The 20,276-nt window shown below is 42.2% G+C and overlaps 1 protein-coding gene across 10 annotated transcripts in view; it reads right to left on the bottom strand.

Annotated features, from left to right (window-relative positions):
• LOC126198547 (brachyurin-like) overlaps positions 1 to 20,276 on the bottom strand; it is a 443,832-nt gene that overhangs the window by 187,883 nt on the left and 235,673 nt on the right. For 2 of the 10 annotated variants that reach the window (XM_049934964.1, XM_049934962.1), the window contains exon 3: positions 16,650 to 16,800. The exons of 7 other annotated variants lie outside the window; for them this stretch is intronic. In XM_049934964.1, the coding sequence (XP_049790921.1) occupies positions 16,650 to 16,800 (151 nt within the window). Of the gene's footprint in view, positions 1 to 1,481; positions 1,625 to 6,999; positions 7,099 to 11,932; positions 12,100 to 16,649; positions 16,801 to 20,276 lie in introns of all 10 variants that reach the window. One more of the 10 variants, XM_049934965.1, reaches the window with a different exon arrangement.

A 20,276-nucleotide genomic window follows, 5' to 3' on the forward strand; every position in this document is an offset into this window, starting at 1 on the left:
AATACTGCATGGCTCTCTGCCTCTCCCATGTTTACCACTCTTTCCGAGACCTTGAGCGTTGCACAATCCGCCTCGATTTACGTGTTCTTTTACCCTTCCCACATGTACCCCGTACCAAATCATTAACACCTGAAGTATCTTCAGTCCTATGCCTCCCCTCAAAATCAAACCCCCCACACCCTGCTATATCCTCCACCACTGAGAACCGTACTTGGCTGCCTCACCTTTCTCACCAGTCCCACCTTCCCTAAATCTTCACACACTCCATGCACTTTTCCTGGGTAACTTCAAGCACCTTCCCCTCAAAGACCAAGACATCATTCTTGAGACGTTACCATTGTATCGATAGTACGGAACCTACTTATTCCTTCTTTTCAAATAAAGACTCAAGGCTATCGTTTCCATTCATAACGGAAGTCCTTCCGCCCTTTAGTATCGACACCCATCCCTTGATCCCTACCGATAATCGACCCACACCGTTCCTCATATAACCTAGTCTTGAGTTCTATACACGCCTAAACTCATCACCTAGGAAATGTTAGTAGGAACGCAGAGCACCATCACCCTAAGAAGTCATCAGATCGTACATACAACCGTTCCATCAAGATTATGATATTGCTTTTATTCTTGTTCAAGACTGTGACATTGCTTTTATTCTTGTTCTTATCTGTATATGTGATTGTTTTTCAATCAAAGGCTGAAGGCAGCAAAATGGACGCTGACAGCCCGCCTCCCCTAGAGGAGCAATGTAAAAGTTAAATGAAAAAAAAGTATGACGACAAGGGGAAGTAACTGTATACTACTCAGATTGTGGTAATTTCTCTGTATCTCATTGGGACATAGATAGTCGAGTGATTCTACACGATCTCGTTTATAGCAGCAGAAACACGCGTATGTCCGCGTGCAAGGATGTAAAAACCTGCGTATATACTATTTTTGTGTGTGTAGAAGAGATATGTATCATATGTATCTGTTTCCCCACTAGCAGTTCATGGAATTTTTGACTCTAGTGATACTCAGAGACGATGTTCAAACTTCTGTGTGATGAATATTGTTTTAGAGATGTTGCCTCACTCTTCTGGATTTTCTCTTGTGGGCGAAGAAGAAGAATTTGCTGTACAACACACAGATAGACACCACATAAGAACGGGTTGTCCATTCGGCTAAAGCTGCAGGCAGTTTTCGTGAAACACCTGGTTGTTACGACCGTGTTAGACAGTCACCAGAACGCCGATACCAGTTGTGCGTTAATGTAAACGGGCGGCATCCTCACCAATATCTTTGAAACAGTATTCATCACACAGCACTCTCAACACTGTCTCTGACCGTCAACAACATTAAAGCCCTAATGGCCCTTAGCAGGGGAAAGAAGCATCTGTGTCGTGCCACACAAATGTAGTGTTTCTTTTTACCTTATCTAAACACTAAAATTTTGTACACGTATTTTTTCTACTTCCTGTGTGTTGTGCGTGTATACGTACGTTGCAAGTGCTGACGCCGTTGTCGCCGGACGTGCAGATGTGCATGTCGTCGTTGATCTGGAAGAAGTAGCGCAGGTTGCAGGTCAGGTGGCTGATGACAGGTGCCACAGCGTAACGCAGAACCTCGCTGATCTGTGCAGATGCTGCAACACGAAAATGGCAACTGTGTACTCTCGCTGAGCGTAATGCAATAAGGAATGAGGAACTGCGGCATTAGCTGGACCCGCCGACTGCTGAAGTATCAGCTTATGAACTCCAACCCTACATGACTGAGAGAGAACCAAGAAGAAGAGGTCTTACATCAAGACAACGAGACGCGCCACGTTCGAATACCCACCTACAACAACCTTCTGGAAGCAGTGAAGAAACGAGCGTCGGGGAGGACTAGGAAGGATTTCCTGAGACCCTGATAGCCATCTCCCAAAGTATTTGACCGAAATTCATAGAGTAAAACAGAAATGATTTCTGGCGCTCCACAAGGCAGTGTTATAAGCCCTTCGCTGTTTCTTATCTATACAAACGATTTGGGAGACAATCTGAGCAGCCGTCTTAGGTTGTTTTCAGATGACGCTGTCGTTTATCGACTAGTAAAGTCATCAGAAGATCAAAACAAGTTGCAAAACGATGTGTTTGGTGCGAAAATTGGCAGTTGACCCTAAATAACGAAAAGTGCGAGGTCGTCCACATGAGCACTAAACTGAACCGTTAAACTTCGGTTACGCTATAAATAAGTCAAATCTAAAGGCTATAAATTCAAATTAATACCTAGGAATTACAGTTACGAAGAACTTAAACTGAAAAGAACACAGAGAAAATGTTGTGGGGTAATATAACCAAAGACTGCGTTTTATTGGCAAGGCACTTAGAAAATGTAACAGATCTACGAAACAGACTGCCTACAATACGCTTGTCCGTCCTGTTTTAGAATACTTCTGCTCAGTTTGGGTTTCTTACTAAATAGAATTGACGGAGTACCATCGAAAAAGTTCAAAGAAGGCCTGCACGTTTCGTATTATCGTGAAATAGGGGAGAGAGTGTCATTGAAATGATACAGGATTTGGGGTGAACATCATTCGAATAAAGTTGTTTCCCGTTGCGGCGGAATCTTTTCACAAATTTTCTATTTTGTTGACGCCGATCTACAAAGGCAGAAATGATCACGATAAAGGGAAATGATAGATCTCACTGAAAGTATATAAGTGTTGGTTTCTTCCGCGAGCTGTACGACATTGGAATATTAGAGAATTGTGAAGGTGGTTGGACGAACCCTCTGCCAGGCACTTAAATGTGATTTGCAGAGTATCCATCCAGATGTAGATGTAGATGTACACCTTGGGTGGAACAGCACAGCGGCCCCTGTGAATTGCAACTTGCACCTCAGCTCGCCTTGGGCTATCAATCCAGACAAATAAGAAATCCAGCTTGGTTATGATACCAAGTACAGTAGTGTAATGTTGCCTACTGCAATGCTGTGTAGTGTAGTGTTGTGTTGTATGGTAGCATAGTCCAGAACTGTAAATTACAAAATTTGTGATCTGTCAATAATACATAGTGTACCAAACCAGTGTTGTATGCCTTCTAGATTCTGGATGAACATATATCTGTGTGCCAGATGGCCAAATGGTAGTATGTAGACGTTTCTTATTATTATTATTATTATTCTTTTTTTTTGGATATTCTGTGTAGATTTTTTCTCCTTAAACGGCGTAATGCTTAGTTATTACTACCGCATCTGAAATTGTGTTAAAATATTATTTGCTGTATTCATGCCAATTCGTGCGCAGCGTTCGGTCTATTCTTGTATATAGACAACAAACGAAAGGAAAATAACAAATAAATAAAAAGAAATGAACACTTGCTCGAAACCCCTTCATTTGGTGAATATTCACCGGATGTGCCATTGGTTATTTTGCAAGTGGCTCTGAGCACTATGGGACTCAACTTCTCAGGTCATTAGTCACCTAGAACTTACAACTAGTTAAACCTAACTAACCTAAGGGCATCACACACATCCATGCCCGAGGCAGGATTCGAACCTGCGACCGTAGCGGTCGCGCGGTTCCAGACTGTAGCGCCTAGAACCGCTCGGCCAGCCCGGCCGGCGGTTATTTTGCAAACTGCTTTTGGCCAGGCACGTTAACATTTATCGAAGTAATTCGTGTTCCACAACTGAAGGTGAGATAAATACTGCAGCTGAATCTTACTACCTTGGTGAATCTACATGAGTCATTGGCACTATTTTATCTTACATTTGAGATTTAAGCAGCTCCATTTCTTCACTTCCTAAAACAACTTTTGTGGCGAAGGAACTTTATATCACGATTTTTCCTTTTGCGAGAAGGAAGCTAAAGTACGATGGAACGAAGATAAGGGTTAAGTGGATTAGGTCCAAGAAAATGCCCTGAATATCTTTTTTAGTATATTAAAATTTCAACATGATATACATATTTTGCATTTACCTTAATTCATTTTTAATTTATTTTTTTTAAAATTGCTCATATAGGCTTGGCGTGAAATATTCCCTGGCGAAATATGTCATTTAAATTTTCAGAAAATTTGCAGATAATATATCTGCAGTACGTGTAGTCACAGTTCGCTAATCTGGTACTACAGGCAGTTGTTTCCATTTCAGAAGGCGAATATCCAGAGCGCCAATATGATAGTTTGGAGTGGGGTGGGGGGTGGGGGGGCAAGGTCTGGAGGTATGGAGTATTTTTTAATAATTTCACAGATGAATAGCCGGCCGAAGTGGCCGTGCGGTTCTAGGCGCTGCAGTCTGGAACCGCGAGACCGCTACGGTCGCAGGTTCGAATCCTGCCTCGGGCATGGATGTGTGTGATGTCCTTAGGTTAGTTAGGTTTAACTAGTTCTAAGTTCTAGGGGACTAATGACCTCAGAAGTTGAGTCCCATAGTTCTCAGAGCCATTTTGAACAGATGAATAATGACTTCAAGCACCCATAAAAAAATTCCTGTTCCGACCCTATTATAAACTTGCATAATACCGACTTTTAAATAATTTTCTTGAAATAAAATCACCTGGCTACACTATGTATTTTTTCCTTTTCATGAGGGCTAGGTGGGGGTGGGGGGAGGCGCAGCCCCCCTTGTCTCCGGGTACGAGCGCCCTTGCGAATATCTAGAACAACGAACACGTTTGTTGTTTATTTGTGAATTTTATTGTTGGATCAGTGCAAATATGGCATGATTCAGTAACCGAATTTTTAAAAAGAAGAAATCTCCAGGGAAGCACATGAGAAACAGAATAACGACAGTTTCTTGCGAAAATGGGGACATTGCTACTGGCAGTGCAGTCGCTGTGTGGGAGAAGGCGACGTCAACTACGACATCCGGTGCAAAGAAGCTCCATGTATATGAGGACCAGAATTCCGCTCAAAACTATATTGCCTCATACTCTCATTCTGATTCTGTGTGCGATCATGAAGACTTCTGTTTAGAACTATGTAGGACACAAATCTCTTAAAGACGGCTTCATCATGTCCACGACAGTTTTTAGCAGACTCTGGTTACTTTTATAAACACGCCCCTGTCCTTAGTGTCTGCTGCATTTCCACCAACAGTTTGGTCACTTCGGACATAACTCATGTAAAGGTTAAAGACAGATAGACATAGTGTATTACAGTTTACACTTGGGAACAAATAGTGCTGTTGCGACATACAACAAGGAATATATTATTAAATACCATATGGACTGCGAGTATGCGAGTCATTCAGAGACGATGAGAGAAAAAGGAATGCGGCGAAGAAAGAGGATTGGATGAGGCATGATATACAGAGGTCGAAAACTGCTGAAAGACGCATAGTTGTCTACTGGCGCAGAAAATACTTCCTACGGACCAGGAGTCACTAAACAGTTGCTGAAACTTCAGTCGCCGTCCCCATCCGCACCATCCCACAATGCTTTTCCGTCATGTAAGGAATATTTTCAATCGATCTGATAAAGACATAAAATTGTCAGTTTTTGTACAGAATATCAGTGCACATATTTTGCGATAATCTTTACGAAATATGCCGAAAAATAAAACATGAATCCCAACAGTAGATGTTGAGAAAGTTGTTTTCATTTATTCAGCAATAGAAAATTTATTATCTAAAGAATAATTAAGGGTGTCCAGTGAACGAGTCCCTGATTTCAATATTAAATATCTCGAAAGCGGGATGTTTGTTGTGAATGCTGTAGGAACTTTATACAGAAACGTTGCTAACAGATAGCGTTGTAATAGCAATACGTAGTGGTTATAAGTAGTGCACCACAGCTAAGAGCGATCGTTTCTGCAGTTGAAACGTGAAAGGAGGTATGTGTAGCGAAGGAAGGAATTGAAATCATCTCTTCCGCTGAACAACGCGTTTTTTTCTGGTACTGGAATACCATAGGTTAGAACACAGCCCTACGACAACAAGGCGCAGTTTCCAAACATGATTTAATGTTCGAAAAGGATTCGATACGAAAACTATTCGCAAGCTCTCCGCCGGATTTCAGCGGACAGTCAATGTGGCTCATCATCTAGGAGGGATTTTTGGCCCAGGCAAACTGTAGTTGCTCGGGAACATGTCATCACCGTTTCTGGAATCGTTTATCAAAATCCGGGGAAATTCGTCCGAAGGACTGTAGCAAAGACTGGTCTGAAAAGTTCCAGCACGCAGAACATACCCAGACAGAGACTATATATGTGTCCATTCAAGATTCAAAGCCACCGGGCCATATCTGAGCCGTGCGACTCATGGCTGCCTTTGCGAACCAGATCTTCATAATGGTTGCTAATCAAGGTTTTCATGTTGGCTACATCTGGTTCACAGATGAGGCACGCTTCCACCTTAACGGAGTCGTGAATAAACAGACATGGTGATTTTGGGGTACCGAAAATCTCCATTTGTGTGAAGCGGAACCATTGCATTCTCAGAGAGTTACTGTTTGGGCTGTGGTATGCAGCAGAGGACGCTAGCGTTGGAGGATCAACCACGTACTGAGTGATTTGCGCAAGATGGATCCAGACCACATCGCACCAAACAGATGTTTCACTTTCTAGATGAACGCATCGGGAATGTCATTGTGTTTGTCTACTGCCAATTCGTTGGCGCAGTGATGGATTGGCGCCAATATTCGCCCTATCTGACTCCTTATGGCTACTTTATGTGAGACACATTGCAAGACAATGTCTACCGGAACCGTCTCACCACACTCGGCGACCTTGAATCGGCGATCTAATTACATCTGAGTCCATTTTTGTTGAGAAGTGATGGTAACATTTATTGTTCGTTTGCGCGACCAGATTGTGATGTGATTGTAAATATTGATTGAGGAGCAGGAGTCTGTTTCATTAGCAAAGCAACGCGAGAACAGAGGAGAGCCCTAAGTCTTGCTTACATTATTATACTTGCACACTACGCACGTTTATCCACGCGTGCGCACACGTGCGCGCGCGCGCACACACACACACACACACACACACACACACACACACAGGTATATATATATATTACCAACAGAGGAGTACTTACAGTCGCTCTCCAGTCCCCATCCACTGACGGTCGTCTCAGCTCCGACGAACTTGTTGTTCAGCTCGCTGCTACTGGGCAGGTTCACAGGCTGGATGTATTCTGTAGGCAGAGAGAAGTCTCCTTGTCTCACATTGCAGCACACCTCCCAAAGGAGATTAACAGCAGCAACGACTCTCCTTGTGACAATGGACGGCAAGGGAAGAAAAACATGTGATCTATACTAGTTATACACTGAGGTGGCAAAAGTCATGGGACGGAGGTATGTACACACACAGATGGCGGTACTATCACGTACACAATATTCAAAAGGGCAGGCGATGCTCGGCGTAATTATGGCCTGACGACGGGAATTAACAGGCCTTGAATGGGAAATGGGGAGCTAGACACATGGGACATTCCATTTCGGAAATCGTTAGGGAATTCAGTATCTCGAGATACACAGCGTCAAGAGTGTGCAAAGAATACCAAATTTCAGGCATTCCTCTCACCACAGGTAACGTAATGGCCGACGGCCTTCTCTTAACGACCGAGAGCAGCGGCATTTGCTTAGTCGTCAGTGCTAACAAACAAGCGACACTGCCTGAAGTAACCTTGGAAATCAGTGTGAGATGTACGACGAACGTATCCGCTAGGACACCGCTGCAGAATTTGGCGTTAATGGGATGTAGTAGCAAACGACCGACTTGAACGCCTTTACTAACAGCATGACATCACCTACAGCGCTTCTCCTGCACTCGTGGCCGTATCTGTTGGGCCCTAGACGACTGTAAAACCGTGGCCTGGTCAGATGAGCCCCGATTTCAGTTGGTAAGAGCTGGTGGTAGGGTTCGAGTGTGGCGCAGATCCCACGAAGTCATGGATCTAAGTTAGTTAGTTAGATGGTTATGTGTTCCATTGATTTGTCGCACGATACGGTAGCCGGTATGATGTGGAACCTGTCAAGTGCACAAGAAATGTACATATGAAACAAAATTTTTTAATATATATATTCCCATTTGTAATATATATATATATATATATATATATATATATATATATATATATATATATATATATATATATATATACTCCTGGAAATTGAAATAAGAACACCGTGAATTCATTGTCCCAGGAAGGGGAAACTTTATTGACACATTCCTGGGGTCAGATACATCACATGATCACACTGACAGAACCACAGGCACATAGACACAGGCAACAGAGCATGCACAATGTCGGCACTAGTACAGTGTATATCCACCTTTCGCAGCAATGCAGGCTGCTATTCTCCCATGGAGACGATCGTAGAGATGCTGGATGTAGTCCTGTGGAACGGCTTGCCATGCCATTTCCACCTGGCGCCTCAGCTGCACCAGCGTTCGTGCTGGACGTGCAGACCGCGTGAGACGACGCTTCATCCAGTCCCAAACATGCTCAATGGGGGACAGATCCGGAGATCTTGCTGGCCAGGGTAGTTGACTTACACCTTCTAGAGCACGTTGGGTGGCACGGGATACATGCGGACGTGCATTGTCCTGTTGGAACAGCAAGTTCCCTTGCCGGTCTAGGAATGGTAGAACGATGGGTTCGATGACGGTTTGGATGTACCGTGCACTATTCAGTGTCCCCTCGACGATCACCAGTGGTGTACGGCCAGTGTAGGAGATCGCTCCCCACACCATGATGCCGGGTGTTGGCCCTGTGTGCCTCGGTCGTATGCAGTCCTGATTGTGGCGCTCACCTGCACGGCGCCAAACACGCATACGACCATCATTGGCACCAAGGCAGAAGCGACTCTCATCGCTGAAGACGACACGTCTCCATTCGTCCCTCCATTCACGCCTGTCGCGACACCACTGGAGGCGGGCTGCACGATGTTGGGGCGTGAGCGGAAGACGGCCTAACGGTGTGCGGGACCGTAGCCCAGCGTCATGGAGACGGTTGCGAATGGTCCTCGCCGATACCCCAGGAGCAACAGTGTCCCTAATTTGCTGGGAAGTGGCGGTGCGGTCCCCTACGGCACTGCGTAGGATCCTACGGTCTTGGCGTGCATCCGTGCGTCGCTGCGGTCCGGTCCCAGGTCGACGGGCACGTGCACCTTCCGCCGACCACTGGCGACAACATCGATGTACTGTGGACACCTCACGCCCCACGTGTTGAGCAATTCGGCGGTACGTCCACCCGGCCTCCCGCATGCCCACTATACGCCCTCGCTCAAAGTCCGTCAACTGCACATACGGTTCACGTCCACGCTGTCGCGGCATGCTACCAGTGTTAAAGACTGCGATGGAGCTCCGTATGCCACGGCAAACTGGCTGACACTGACGGCGGCGGTGCACAAATGCTGCGCAGCTAGCGCCATTCGACAGCCAACACCGCGGTTCCTGGTGTGTCCGCTGTGCCGTGCGTGTGATCATTGCTTGTACAGCCCTCTCGCAGTGTCCGGAGCAAGTATGGTGGGTCTGACACACCGGTGTCAATGTGTTCTTTTTTCCATTTCCAGGAGTGTATATATATATATATATATATATATATATATATATATATATATATATATATATATATGAGGCCTGGTCAGAAAGTAAGCTCCGATTGATTGCCAAATTGAAACCACAGTGAACATCAGAAATGTTTTACTTGTAACAATTAGCTACACCTTTCAGATACTTCTCTACGTAGGCGCCGTTCTGACTTAGACTTTTGTCATAGCGTTGTGCCAACTTTTCAATAGCCTCATCATAGAAGGCAGCCGCCAGTGCTTTCCGCCAATTCTCCACGCTGGCCTACACCTCGTTGTCTGTGTCAAAATGTTGTCTTCAAAGACTGCGGTTCATGGGACCAGAGATGAAACTCAGGGGGAGACAATTGCGGAATGTATTGTGGGTAATCTCACATTTCCATTTGAAAACGATGCAGGAGCATCTTCATTGCCCCTGCAGAATGCGGCTGAGAATTGTCTTGAAGAAGAAACAGCACGACAGTTGTGTAATGTTAGCTGCATAGCTTCAGGCGAAATTTCTCACCAGGCCCTCGTATTTGGCGGCAGACACTATTTTCTAGACATCTTTACGCACTCACTGCGAGCTCAGAAATGAGAAGAGCGACGTGATGCTAACTGGGGTTATACTAGAGACACTACCCAACACATCTGTGCAAAGCTTTATCGGATTTTCATAGTCGTTTCCATTTCGCGACCGATCGGAGCTTACTTTCTGAACGCCCCTCGTATATATATTTTACAATACAGAGTTAAAGATTAATATTTCTATTATTTAGCCCATACCCTTAAATGGCACAAAATGCATATACTATATTTATAGACTATATTTATTCCTATTCAAGAATTCATCTATGGTGTAGAAGGAGTAGTCAAGGAAAAATGATTTCAATTTATTTTTGAAGTTATTACTGCTGTCTGTCAGACATTTTATTTCATCTGGTAATTTCTCGAAAATTTTTATAGCAGCATATTTTACCCCTTTCTGTGCCAAAGATAGGTTGAGTAAAGGATAGTGTAAGTCTTTCTTTTTTCTGGTATTATGAATGTCACTGTTGTTTTTAAACTAGTCCATGTTGTTGAGAACAAATTTCATTAGTGAGTAAATGTGCTGTGAGGCTGTTATAAGAATTCCCAATCTTTTAAAAAGATGCCTACAAGATGTGTGACTATGAACCGCACACATTATTCTAACCACTTTCTTTTGAACAGTGAATACTTTTTGTCTAAATGTTGAGTTACCCCAAAATATTATTCCGTATGACATCAGACAGTGAAAGTATGGAAAGTATGATAGCTTACTAATTTCTATATCCTTAAAATTGACAATTATTCTGATTGCAAAAGTTACTGAACCTAGTCGCTTTAGAAGATCCAAAACATGAATTTTCCAGTTAAGATTCTCATCTACATGTACACCCAAAAACTTAGTATGCTCTACCCTGTCTGCTGACTTCTGTTGATGTGTTATATTTATTGAAGGAACTGTACTTTTTGCAACAGAAAATTGGATGTACTGTGTTTTTTTAAAGTTTAGAGCAAGAAAACCAATTAATGACTTTTCCCAAGACCTTATTTGCAGCATTTTCAGTTGGAGTTTCTTTAAAGTAGTCAATAAGGCCCTGTGCAAGCTGGTGGTGTATCCATAATGGTGTCGGCTGTGTTTACAAGGAATCGACTGGGTCTTCTGGTCCAGCTGAACCGAACGATGACTGGAAAATGGTTATATTCGGCTTCTAGGAGACCATTTGCAGCCATTCATAGACTTCATGTTCCAAAACAACGATGGAATTTTTGTGGATGAGAATGCACCATGTCACCGGGCCACAGTTGTTCGTCAGTAGTTTGAAGAACATTCTGGAAAATTCGAGCGAATGATCTGACCATCCAGATCGCCCGACATGAATTCCGTCGAACGTTTATGAGACTTAATCGAAAGATCAGTTGTTGCACAGCATCATGTGCCGGCAACACTTCCGTGTTTAGTGGCACCTATAGAGGCAGCGTGGCTCACTATTTTTGCAGGGGACTTCTAACGACTTGCTAAGTCCATACCACATCGAGTTGGTGCAATATGCCAGGCAAAAGGAGGTCCGACACTTTATCAGCAGGTATCCCATGACTTTTGCTACCTCAGTGTCTTTTTGTCCGCTGAGATTGCTGTAGAACTGCAGAACATTGTAAGTGAAAACGAATAAGCAAAAATTTGTGTTCTAATTAAGTGTAAAATTAATTTTGTCCAAATGGATTATAACAGGTAAGTTGATGGACAGTGTCCACTAAGATAACGGTCGTTCATTCAGTTTTACTAGGTAGGCAGTTTTAAGTTATACTGTACAATTAAAACTGCGGACCTCTCGCACCAACTGTCTATGCTATACAATGTACTCGTATAGCGTTGACTGCCGTGCGTCTGAACTGGAGCGCAACGGCACCTGTCACTGTGGGAGGGCTCACCGTTGAAGGTGACGGCGCTGGGCAACTGCACGAGGGCGATGTCGTTGGAGGGCGGGTTAGAGATGTATCTGTTATGCACGATCTTGGTCGTGCTCGAGAGCACCACCTGCTGGGCCTCCTCCTGGCGAACGTACAGAGCGCCCAAGTGAATCTCGAAGAGCGTGGCCCTGCAACACAACACAGAGAGCTTCTCATAAATGCCTTACGCCAGAGGCGGACTAAGCATGGCGGTTGTTCATTCAGTCATTCGTTCGTCATATTCTGTAGATCCAAAAAAGGATAACAGGGGCATACATTAAAAAGGCAGACAAAACAGATAAACTTAATCAATGCGTTGTATTAACATTAAACCATCACTATACAGTACAACAAGCTCTCGAATACCAGGGTGCTGATTATTCTGTTTCTGGATTATCCGTGCACAGTTCAGCGATTGTCGAAAAACTATAAACGAATTCTGAAGTATCTATGAGGGGCAGTCAAATGAAAACCGAACACCCACCACAATAGGACCGTGGAATTGTTCCATTCAAAAGTAATCACCGCTCGCATTGAGACATTTATCCCACTGGGAGACGCCACGATCAGTTCCTGTTTCGCAGGATGCAGCCAGCCGCTGAAGGATCCAGAACCTTATCCATTTTTGAACTTCCTCGTCCGACTGAAACTCAAGTCCACGCATGCCTCACCTTATTTCACCAAAGATGCGAAAATCAGACGGCGAAAGATCCAGTTTGCACGGAAGATGTTTCAGTGTTTCGCAACCAAATTGCTGATGCGTAGCCTTCGTCCAGTTCGCAATGTGAAGGCGGGCGTTATAAGGCAACAGGCTGATCCCATCCGACAGCATTCGAGGGCAAACGGCAAAGCCAACAGTGGAAACATCCCACATCTCGCCTGCGAAAGAAATCCAAATCTGTTCACACAAGTTACGATAAGGTGCTGGTGACTTCGTCTTTCGATTGCAGTTACCGTCTGCTCGTCGAGTTCCTCGAGCGTCGAACCACAATCAATGCGCTACGAAGACACTTCGCAGAAACTGCAACGTGCCATAAGGTCAGAACACCCAAGAATGCTGTCGGACAGAATCATCTTGTTGCATGTCAACGGCCGCCCCCACACTGCCATCGGACGAAGACAACGCTTCAGTGATTTGGTTGGGAAACATCACAACATCCTTCGTATAACCCGGATCGTTCACCGTGTGATTTTCACGTCTTTTACGACCTGAAGAAAGACGTGCGTGGACTTTGGCACCAGCCAGGCGAGGAAATGCAAGAGTGGTTGCGTTCTACGAAACATGAATTGATCGTCTCTTCTCCCAGTGGGATAGATGCCTTAACGTTTGTGCTAATTATTTTTGAGTGGAACCATCCCAAGGTCCCGCTGTGGTGGGTGTTAGATTTTCATGTGACTCCCCCCTTATATATTACTGACTAACCCGTTTCATGGCTCACAGTTCATCGTTCATGATTCGCAATTTCAGTTGCAGGATGCCTATCTAACTGCTTGCAGAGGCAACAAAACTTTGATTTTCAATATTTCATGTTATTACTTACTGAATTCAAAAATTTGAAATTTTATCATAATTTTCTCATTAAGAGTTATGATCTTACGTTAAAGATCTGAGACAGTAAGTCGAGTGCCACAAACTGATTGTCTCGAGCCAGGATAGTTCACTATGCGCAAATTACCACGATTATATTTACCCTGCAGTAGAGAATGTGAGCACTTAGTCTTCCAACAAACTTTAGCCACAATTTCAAAGATTTGTGAAATTTTTTCTCGCTGACAGTCCCCGCAAGATTATGAAAGGAAAGGAGTGTATCGCTTACCATACTTCCGCTGTTCTTGCAGTAAGACTTCTGCATCAGTCATGACATTTTACTTTGTTACTTCTTCACTACAAGCTCTACTCGGAACATGTTTTCCAAGCAGTATCCATCTATACCACTGAATATGCTCGCAAAATTACACCATTATACGAATCATAGATCAGTAGATGCGGGAAAAACTAGCTTTTGCTTCACACGGATGCAAATTATCAAAAGTACACCGATCCAGTGTTTGATAATGGGAGCACTTAATAATTGCAAAAAAATTTAAACGTAATTTCAAGCCTATTGTAAACTTTTTCTCGCTTATAGCGTTGAAGTAAAATATTTAACACGGTCATCAAACGTTTGAAGCTGTTTCATACAAGAGACTTCAATTCTTTAAAGAACCTGGGGTTTACTGGTACTGTTATAATCAGAACTAATATTTGCGTTTAGGATACATCACCAGAAGCTCACGTCCACATCCGATTCTTTAAAGAATCGAACTACCATGTATAAAATAGCATTAATACAGCTGTTTTAAGAAAAGCTAGTTCTTCACATATCTCAATACTTACGTCATCAGTCTCCTGAACTCTTCTGAACTATGCGTCTTATAATGATATAATATTGCATATACGTTCATTGTTATATGTAGATGATGTCTGCAAAATGTTTGTGAACTGAGTTTGCAATGAAGAAGTAATGAATAAAATCGCCATGCCTGATTTTGAAGTTCTACTGCGTGTTCAACGAAAATATAGTAAGCGATACAGCTTTTTTCTTTCATTGTTTTGTGGCACGTATCAGCGAGAAAAAGTTTCTTAGAGATTTGGAATTATGTGTAAAATTTATTGGAAGTCACTGAGTGGTCTCATCCTCAAATACTGGATGGTTGTAGTCAGGGTAATTTTCGCGCCTTGAGTTACGCTGCCTCAAGATATTAACACAGTTTCTAACTTTAATAGTTGTGATATTCTCTCAAACTTTTAAAACAAGGTTAAACCTCTTAAACATTTGAAATTTCAAACTTCGGTCTATGATTTTAAGGAATACCAACAATCAAATTTTATTGCTCCTGGAAGCTGCTAGTTAGGCTACCTGCAATAAGACCCGTGCACCGTTTTAGACGTTCAGTATTATAGATTACACATGTGACTCACGTTATACCACTGAATGGGATGCGAACCCCAATCTCACCGTCGGGCATCCCTGAAATATTTGTTGTTTCCCATTTCGTCTATAGAAGGTGTTCCAAAACCTTCCCCTGACGGAACACTTTGAGAATCCTGGTACTTTGATGGAGCACCTTGTTATTTTGAAGGTTAATAAAATTTTAAAAATGAAAAAAACTTGTTTTATTTAGTAATTCTTTCAATTTTAAATCATAACTAATAATGCGGAAATCATAATAAAATTAAAAAGAAATAATTACCATCGTCAAAAAAGTCATTTTTTCTTTAGTTTTTTGCGGAGCACTTATTCACTTCCCATGGAACACTGGTGTTCCTCAGAACATAGTTTTTTGTGTGAAACTCAACTATTCTGTAAAACCGAATTGGGATTCCACACGCACTTGGCGACTTATTTATTTTCAATTCTTTCAGCTGCTTCTCTACGCCATGGAAGCCTATTATTATGTTCTCCATACTGGGGTTTCCTTCATGGATGAGTTCTTAAACGCGATAGTTAAAACTTCCGCTTTCCTTTGCTGTCTTCTATTGCCATACCAGACTGGGAGCGAGTGAATAGAAGCCTTCGACCCGCTTAGCGATTTATGTAGGACCAGAATATTTTCTTGGTTTGTCGGCAAGACAATTTGCTGTACGCCTCGCCCATCGATCTTTTTACAGGGGCATGAATTCCTAACAACTTTTGCCTGTCGTCATTTGTGCGTTCTTTTTCGAATCGAGAGTACAATAGTTTCCCCAGAATCCTATATTATAGCCACAGGATACTACTGTTCTGCGTTTCGTGAACTCCACCGTTTTATATTTATGAACATTTAAAGTTAGTTGTCAATGCTTGCACCACTTAAAAGCTTATCAGTATCAGACTGGGCACTTGTGCATTTTTTTTCAGGTAGTACTCTAGCACGGATAACTGGATCATCCATAAAAGTACGAGGTTACCATTAATATTGTTTACCGAATCGTTAACATACAACATGAACAGCATGGGTCCCAAGACACTTCCCAGGGACACTTCTGAAGTTACGTCTATCGATGGTTCTCCATCCAAGATAACATGTTGCATCCTCCCCATCAATAAATCCTCTATCCGTTTAAATTACGTTTGGTATCCTACGTGATCGTACTTTCGCTTCCTCAATTATATTAAATAACTCCTGTTTCTCTCCTATTGGTAGTTAAATATTTGCTTAATTTCTCCGATATTTTCCAAAGAACATTGTCATCTACATCTGTAAATATAGAGTCCCGATCACAACACTTTATTAGTTATGTGAATCCTTAGACCGATCTGTTAATTGCCACGTGCCAGCGTTTTGTGGAAAGCAAACTGGGATGTTGTTATTGATGACCTTCAAGAGTATAAAACACGAATTACTGAAAACTATGCAATTCTTTTGTACACTGGAAATAACATTGTGAACGTGTGTACAATGTTGTGATGTATTTCTAAATATCTCATGTTTTTACCTAATCTTGATCATAATTTCTTCCATGTTGGTTCATTAAGTCTGTTTCGTTATGTGTTAATGTTTAGGTACCTTAGGATGGTCTGAAGGACCAAAACTGTTAGTAAAACAAAAGCAATTCACATAGCAACAGTCGGTCTGTCTATAGATTATGGGTTTCCTTAAAAAAAAAAAAGCTACTGGAACCGTTAGTTGAGAACGGCTGTGGCTGGAAGTAATTGTATAGTGATGATACACTCACGGGTCGGCGCAGTGAGCGGCGGTGAGAATCCAGGTGTCACTGATGATGGAGCCACCGCAGAAAGCCTGTCCCTCAGACAGAGTGATGATGAGACCAGCCTGGTACGGGAATTGGCCCAGAGTGGCAACCTCGCCGTTGGTGATGCGTCCAGCTGCACGGAAAAGAAATCAAATCACACATCACACATACAGTGCTAACACATCCACATGCTTACAAACTCGTCCTTGGTACGCACTAAAGCTAATGTTTTCTTACAAGGAGAGACCGATCCTGCGACCCAGCTATTTGACAAACTTCAGTATGTTAGTGGGGGGCTCCTGAGAACGTGGCCACGCCACTACTCTTCCAATTACGGTAAAATCAAGGTCAAGCGTCAAGGCGCAGGATCCGTTTCGGGCCACACAGAATCGTTAGAACACTCGGCAATAAGAACATTTTATTTTTAAGTATCGCACCCACAATCTAATATTTCCTAGGAAATCAAAGAATTGATGATTGCAGTCCGTTGCAGATTTATTTCTAGAGAAAAGCCCTTGCCAAGGTGGTCGATGGTCAAGTGGTGTAAGGCCCAGTTTCGTACTATAGTACTTTTGGGTTCGATTTGTACTTCTAGAAACTTTTCTACTCGCTGGCAGGAAAATTAACACTGTCGTGAAACTGATATACATTGTTGCATAACATATGCATGGTTAGCGTCTAAATTAAACACCAAGGGAGGTGTTTTAATGAATGTAGATCAATTTCACATTTCATTGCATATAGGTCAGAAAATATGTGGGACCAGGAAAATGGTTTTCGAGCAGTGTTCGTTTCACTAGTTCTGTAAAGAATACTATCCGATTCACGCTGACTATGGTTTCTTTTTAGAGAGAGAGAGGGTGATAGGGAGGGAGACGGGGGGGGGATATTTCAGTGAAAACTACAGAATACTTCTGATAAATTTTTCGTCGCTTTCCCTAAAAACAACCACATTTAGTGAAGAACTAAACCCAGAAAAAAAAAAGAAAACATCTGCACCAAGGAAAAAACATATCGTCGAAGTTCGTAGGCCTGCGTGTTTCTTCTCTTCTTTCTTGTCAGAATATATTTCTTTTGGGGTGTGAATGGAGGGCCTAATTTAGAAATTTTGCGATAGCCTTCATTCACTTGCCAAAGGGTAAAAACACGTCTACATGGTTATCAATATCTTTTGTCCTCTATACAGGGTGGTCCATTGACAGTGACGGGGCCAAATATCTCACGAAATAAGCATCAAACGAAAAAAACTACAAAGAACGAAACTCGTCTAGCTTGAAGGGGGAAACCAGATGGTGCACACCAGTAGGAGACAAATTGCGCGAGAATCGGGAATCTCAAAAACGTCGGTGTTGAGAATGCTACATCAACATCGATTGCACCCGTACCATATTTCTATGCAGCAGGAATTGCATGGCGACGACTTTGCACGTCGTGTAACATGAACCATAGTTTCAGATATATTACAGTTCTAAAACAGAAATGTGTATAAGTTTATAAACATCACAGTCTAATGTTAAATGCCTGTATGTAATGCCTTTTGTGGTTCCGCCCACCGTACTAACACTATATGATGTATTCATTTAATCAAGTAATAGAAGTTATTACTTTGGCAGAAAAATGGAAAGTTGAAAGTAGGCACACATCATAAACTTCTGCTTATTAAAGTATGCTGCAGTATTGATCCGTTAGAAGTAACTGCACTGTGCCGCAAATACGTCTTCCTACATTTCCTGTTAGACAGTTAGTTACGTGTTCCATTGATCAATCTCACGGTAACCGTTATCATGTGGAGCGTGTCAAGTGCATAAGAAATGAACACACCAATCAAGGTTTTTTTTAAAGCTTAAAATTTTTATTATATGCCCCATCTGGCACAAAATGCACATATTATACCTATAGATTTATGTATTCCTATTCAAGAATTCATCTATGGTACAGAAGAAGTTGTCAAGGAGATATGATTTCAGTTTATTTTTAAAACCATTACTGCTCTCTGTCAGACATTTTATTTCTTGTGGTAATTTATCGAAAAGTTTTACAGCAGCATACTTTACCCCTTTCTGTGCCAAACAGGTTAAGTAGAGGATAGTGTAAGTCTTTCTTTCTTCTGGTATTATAACCATGAATGTCACTGTTGTTTTCAAACTGGTCCGTGTTGTTGAGAACAAATTTTATTACCTAGTAAATTTACTGTGAGGCTGTTGTAACAATTCCTTAACTTTTAAACAGATTCCTAAAAGACGCGCGACTATGAGCCGCACACATTATTCTAACCACTTTCTTTTGAGCAATGAATACATTCTGCCTAAGTTTATGACATCAGAGAGTGAAAGTATGCAAAGTATGTTAGCTTGCTAATTTCTATATTCGCAAAATTAGCAATTATTCTGATTGCAAAAGTTACTGAATCTAGTCGCTTTAGGAGATCCAAAATATGAATTTTCCAATTAAGATTCTCATCCATATGTACACCCAAAAACTTAGTACGCTCTACCCTGCCTACTGACTTCTGTTGATGTTTTATATCTATTAAAGGAACTGGACTCTTTGCACTAGAAATTTGGATGTACTGTGTTTTTTCAAGGTTCAGAACAAACCCATTCGCAGAAAACCAATCTACAACTTTTCCAAAGACATTATTTGTATCATTTTTTACTGGATTAACAATGATGCTTGTATCATCAGCAAACAGTGTCAGTTTAGTTTCTTGTTTCAGATAAGAAAGGAGGTCATTCACATATATCAAGTACGTAAGGGTACCGATGATCGAACCCTGTGGAACACCTAATGTAATTTCACCCCAATTAGATGAAGTGGGAAACTTCCTTAAATCACTTAAACCGTATAAAGAAACATTTTTCTTCATGTTCTGTAGATATGACTTAAACGACTCATATTATATTCCATTTATATCACAGAATTGTAATTTCTGTAATATAATGTCTGGTTCACACAATCGAACGCTTTGGATAAGTAACAGAAAATACCTATTGGTGACATTTTACTAGTTAAAGACTATTATGTTGGCAGTGAAATTGTATATTGCTGTCTCATTGGAACAGCATTTTTGAAATCCATACTGTGATTTACTAAATATCCCGTTACTGTTGAGATCGGTACCACCCTTGAGTATTCTCGACGATTTTTGAAAATGCTGTAAAGAAGGATACTGGCCGGTAATGTTTGACACCTGTGTGTAGACTTCAACATTTAGCCCTGTTACTCACAGCTGTTCGAACAGGACACTGATGGGGGAAGCTGGAGCGCTTAGCTGACTTGACTCTGCTGCCGCAGTGCAAATGTCGGCCAGGGCTGTATTGAATCACGTTTGTTAACCTTGGATGCGGCTTTGATGTGGGTCTATCTCATTAGCCAGCCCTTCAATTGTTATGCACGTCAAATAGTGGTTCTGTCCCATTTTTCTACTGAAACCACGATTGTCTAATGTGAAGCCAATTTGGATGACGCATCGTCTTTAAAAGATATGCTGGCATCGTACTAGCACCGACCTCAGTTCAAACCGTGGTCCTACTCCCCTGCTTGCTGCATACAGTTTTGTGAAGTGGTAGAAGTACATGTCATGGACTATGAGCAAGTGAACAATCTCGT

The sequence above is a fragment of the Schistocerca nitens genome, chromosome 8 (assembly GCF_023898315.1).
Source record: "Schistocerca nitens isolate TAMUIC-IGC-003100 chromosome 8, iqSchNite1.1, whole genome shotgun sequence".
NCBI classification, from domain to species: Eukaryota; Metazoa; Arthropoda; class Insecta; order Orthoptera; family Acrididae; genus Schistocerca; species Schistocerca nitens.